The sequence below is a fragment of the Anastrepha ludens genome, chromosome 5 (assembly GCF_028408465.1).
Source record: "Anastrepha ludens isolate Willacy chromosome 5, idAnaLude1.1, whole genome shotgun sequence".
In the NCBI taxonomy this organism is placed as follows: domain Eukaryota; kingdom Metazoa; phylum Arthropoda; class Insecta; order Diptera; family Tephritidae; genus Anastrepha; species Anastrepha ludens.
The window spans coordinates 10116255-10121791 of record NC_071501.1 but is presented as its reverse complement, the minus strand read 5'-3'; the positions used below and the strand labels follow the sequence as shown (position 1 = coordinate 10121791).

Genomic DNA, 5537 nt, shown 5'->3' with positions numbered 1-5537 from the left:
TGTGCCGGACCTCCGAACAAATTTGTTGTCAGTGCCAAAAATGACTCAGCATGGTCTTGACGTGACATTTACCGGAAATAAAGCTATTGTAAAAAATGCTTCGACAGGCGCAAGAATCTTCGTTGCGGAGCGGAAAGAGAATCTTTATTACGTTGAAGAACCCTTTGAATTTACAGCCATCGCCAACATGAAACCAACATCACTTCAAGATTGGCACGAAGCTTTTGGCCATTTAAACGAAAAAGATCTAAAGGCAGTTATTGACAAGAAAAAAGTTATTGGAATAAACGCAAATACGAAAACAAACTTAACTTCATGCAGTACTTGTATTCAGGGAAAGCAGACACAGAAACCATTCCAGAAGTCGACTCGTGAATCCATGGATGTTTTAGAGTTAGTACACAGTGACGTATGCGGGCCGATGAAAACGCAATCTTTTGCTGGCTCACGTTACTTTCTCACATTCATTGATGACAAGAGTCGGTGGTGCGAAATTTACTTTCTAAAACATAAAAGCGAAGTTTTAGAAAAATTCAAAGAATATAAACGTTTAATGGAAAATCAATCTGGTAAGAAAATTAAATGTCTGCGAAGTGACAATGGAACTGAATACACAAGCAATGCTATGAGAAGTTTCCTCAAAGCCGAAGGTATACGACAAGAGTTTACTATCGAATACACTCCACAGCAAAATGGAGTAGCCGAACGGAAAAACCGAACCATCGTAGAAATGGCCAGATGCATGCTCATACAATCGGGACTTCCTCCAGCATATTGGGCAGAAGCTATCAATACCGCAAACTATTTACGCATTCGCTGTCCGTCACAAAGTTTAAATCGTGAAATTCCCTACCAAATATGGATGGGAAGGACTCCACATGTCAGCTATTTACAAAAGTTCGGCTGCACAGCGTACATGTTAGACAAAACTGCAAGTAAGTGTAAATTCAATTCGAAGTCCATAAAATGCATATTTGTAGGTTATTGCGACACGTCGAAGGGTTACCGCCTTTGGGACCCCGTAGCCAGAAAAATACGTCGAAGTAGAGACGTCGTGTTTGTCCCGCAACAGAATATAGACACATACGAAGAATTTTTAACGAAAGACATCGAAATACATTCGCAGTTAGAACAAACGAAAGAAAAGGCACCGGTAAATTTTCCCGAAAACCAACAACAACAACCCCAAACAACTGGAGATTTGGGCGTTCAAGCGCCACGAGCTCTTAAACGAGGTAGAGGCCGCCGAAAGAAAATTAAGATCAAGTCCCGCGGTAGACCACGGTTAGAATACAATATGGTACCAGTTTTCGAAATGTCATCAAGCGACGAAAATTCTACCAGTGATCCGGAAGCAGTTCTCGAAGATGAACATCACAGTACAGCATTAGCCCATAGTACCGACCCAGAAACCAGTAAAGAAGCCCTCTCAAGTCCTGAAGCAACCGAATGGAAGAAAGCCATGTTAAAAGAATACCGAACGCTTATGTCAAATAATACTTGGGAAATCGTAGATCGACCGGTTGGAAAGAAGATTGTCCAATCTAAGTGGGCTTTTCGAACTAAATACAAATCAGATGGCAGTGTTGACACCAGAAAAGCTAGACTGGTAGCAAAAGGATTCAAAGGGCTGGAATTGATTATAATGAAACCTTTGCACCTGTCGCTAGGCTAAACTCCATACGGCTGCTAATGGCTTTTTCAGCAGAAATGGGTTTAGAGGTTCACCAGCTCGATTTTGTAAGCGCATATTTAAACGGAACTGTAGAAAACGAAATATACATGACTTTGCCCAGCGATTTGCATGAGATATTGAGCAATGCTGAGGCATCTCAATACACGAAAGACAACGCCTGTTTATTGAAAAAAGCAATCTATGGCTTAAAGCAGTCGGGTAGATTGTGGTACCAAAAGCTAGATCAGAAGCTACAAAATATGAACATGACAGCATCGAAATGTGATCCGTGTTTATATATGTACAGAAGCAAAAGCACTATTGCTCTTATTGCCATATATGTTGACGATATAATCGTAGCGTCGAACAACAAGCAAAAATTAGAAGAAATAAAAAATGAACTGGCATCTACTTTTGAAATGAAGGATTTAGGCCCGATAAAGTTTTGCCTCGGGATTGAATTTAATCAATGTATAAACACAAAAACTATTACAATGTGTCAATCGAAATACGTAAGCCAATTACTGAAAAAATTTAACATGGAAGAATGCAAACCGGTCGCCACACCTGCAAACGCAAGCATAAAGCTGTCTAAGGCAATGTCTCCGAAAACCGAAGAAGAACGTAATTCTGCAAGCAAACTGCCATTCCAGAATCTAGTTGGCTCACTAATGTACTTGGCTGTTTCAACAAGGCCAGACATCGCACACATCGTAAGCGTATTGAGTCAATTTAACACCAACTACGGAAGTGCACACTGGGTGGCAGCAAAGCGAGTATTGCGCTATTTAAAAGGTACACCGAATCTTGGAATGACTTTCACTTCAACCAAAAACAGCACCTTAGAAGGATTCGCCGATGCCGATTGGGGGTCAAATATTGACGACAGAAGATCATATACCGGGTTCACATTTAAATTAGCGAACGGAGCAATAAGTTGGGAGTCCAGAAAACAGCGTACAGTGGCTATGTCAAGCACCGAAGCTGAGTACATGGCGCTTTCTGATTCAACCAAAGAAGCAATACACCTGAAGAGGTTAGTCAGAGAAATAACCGGCGAAGACAGAACAGTAATCATCTACAATGACAACCAAGGCGCCGGTAAGCTAAGCAAAAATCCGATTTTCCATAACCGCACCAAACACGTCGATATACGTCATCACTTTGTCCGTGAAGCTGTTGAAAGAAAAGACATTATTATAAAATATGTTAGCACTGAAGAGATGCCAGCGGACGTTTTGACAAAAAGATTGTCAGCAACCAAGCACATTCATTGTATACAAAATCTCGGAATGAAACTGATTTAAGATTAATATTTCGGGAATATGTACTTAATTTAATTACTAATTTAACACACTTGAGTATTTATAAAATAAATTTGTAAGCGATGTCAGATTTGAGGGAAAGTGTTGAAATGGATAATGTATCACAAATCTGGCATCACCCATATTACTTAGACTTAAATGTCATTTATGTCAATTCATTAAATACACATTTTTTCTCACTTCCTGGTTGTTCAAATAAAGAACACGTTCGAACAAGACTCTGCGATATTTTTAATATTATCTTATGACGCAGAAAAAAGGGGGAACATTTTTTTTCATAAAATGGCGGCTAATCAAAAATTGAGCTCGATTTTTCCCTAATTTTTAAGCTTTCTCGAATTGTTCTAACATAGTAAAAAATTGAAATTTCCAGTTTTTCGCGCTTCATCCGATAGATATGTTTAATATGTATATTTAAAGAATATTCATGGTAAACTTCAAGCAAATCGGTTGATTTGAACTTGAGATATCGTGCCGACCGTATCGAAAGAAGTAGTTTCGAGAAAAACACGTTTAAAGTTCGCCGCCCGCTCAAACCAGTCTAGCTGTCGCGTCACTAAGATAGTTGTAACTTCGAAAATAACTCGAATTTTGAAAAATCCTTTAAGGGAGATATTTTTGAATACTTAAACTATCGAATCTACAAAAAAAAAAATTTTTCGATACTTTTAAATTTCTAGACTAGAATACACCCTTAATAGCATTTCTTGAGAATTGACCAATACTTTGCTAATTTTTTGCACAAATATTATATACATTTTATTGAAAAAAATTATGTTGGCAAAATTTCATTGTGAACAAGCAAACAGTTTAAGTTCGGATTGAAATTACACTCTACGGGATTAGACTTCCGATGTGTTCTCCTTGGAGAAAAATATCGCACAATTCATGCTATTATGCGCATACATACATACACATGCATATAAGAACATAAAAATACACATTCACACAATTCGATTATCTCACTTCAGGTGCTTTTCTCTAATATGGATCATAATAGATATCTTCCTGATTTTTTGTTAAATGGCACCGCCAAAGTTAAGGCCAAACGGCTATAGAAATATTCGCAAATCTCGTCCAATTAGGATTGCAGGTGTCGTTGTATAGAAAATTCAATGGAATTAAATTAAACACTATTAAGATAATTGAACACAAAGCAGAACAATAGCAACATGAATAAGTATGGAGATAAGTCTAGAAGTGTTCGCGACATGCGACAGAGAAACGTGCGTTCAGCTCAATAGCTGCGGAAGTTGTCAGCGACAAGGTGACAATGACGTGAAAATCAATACCTGCGACAAATGAAAGCTAAACAAACCGATAAATAAACAATGAGGCAAAGCGTATGCTGGCGAATCGATGACGCTCGATATTGCAAAAAATAAAAGAAAACCAAAAAACAACAACAAAAAGCACAATGAGCTGGAAAGAAGCCAACCTAGTGCGACTAGCAGCAGAGGTGTAGAGCGCCCAGAGCCTATCTGAGCACATTCTGGTGCATAAATATTTCATTTTCTTAACAACTCATTCTAGTCTAAGTGCAAGCTGCACCTCTTCAGAGTACGCCAGTGCTAAGTACTTAGAAGAATATTGAAAAATAAAGTGCAAATGCAAGAAGTGTAAACATCAACGCACTACACGCTTGGTCTGTGGTGTAGGCGGCGGTGGCGGCGGCGGCGATGGCGTTGGTTCGCACAGCTTACTACTAAATTTAGCAATGCGTGTTGCTGCAACCGCTAAATAGAGGGTGTGACTGGCAGACATGACGTTTGAGGTAAGGAATCTGATCAGCTGAAATGCATACCTTTTCACACACACGTATATGTGCGCGTATGTGTGCGTATATTTAGGTACGTGTGTTGCTATTTACGCCAGTTATTGGCTAGTGCGGTGCTTTTCATGTACATACAACGTTTCTTTAAGCTCTGCCACTCGAGCCACGAGCCTCACGTGTACGAGTATAGTACGAACTAATAATGACATTAGTTTTGAAGTGAGCTGTCAAGCGTATAAAATAGATTGGTATGGAATTCATAGGTAAGAAAACGAGAAATGCACTGTGTGTGTGTGTCTCGATAAAGTGGTTGATAGGTAACTGAGTGAATTGACAAATTAGAAAGGTCGCTTTGACATGTGAAGTGGCTGAACAAGTACAAGAAATTTGCTAATATCATAAAAAGCAGTTTTCACATTTGCCTTGCTCCTGTTTGTATGTGAATAGACTATGTCACATATAGAAAATATTAACATCCTGCTGCATTCAACTCATTGTACAGACCCATAAGTACAAATTCTCTCAGCTGGTCGTCAAAAAAGGCTCACAGTGGACATCAGCTGACTCCAAGGCGATCTTTTGTGTAATAAGTCATTTTTAAATTTTATATAAAACCGTATCCAAAAATTAAATTTCATACAAAATCATTAAATTTCATATAAAATCGTATCAAAAAGTCTAAAAAATGTTGCACAAATTTAGATATTTCTCAATAAAAAAGCATTATTATCATTATATTGTAGCTAAGAAATATATTAAAAAT

At 38.3% G+C, this 5537-nt stretch overlaps 1 protein-coding gene across 1 annotated transcript; it reads left to right on the top strand.

Annotated features, from left to right (window-relative positions):
* Positions 1-2214: 2214 nt before the first annotated feature.
* LOC128863506 (uncharacterized) lies at positions 2215-2982 on the top strand. The gene has a single exon (XM_054102704.1). The coding sequence runs from the start codon at positions 2215-2217 to the stop codon at positions 2980-2982; it is 768 nt and encodes a 255-aa protein (XP_053958679.1).
* The last annotated feature ends 2555 nt before the right edge of the window (positions 2983-5537 follow it).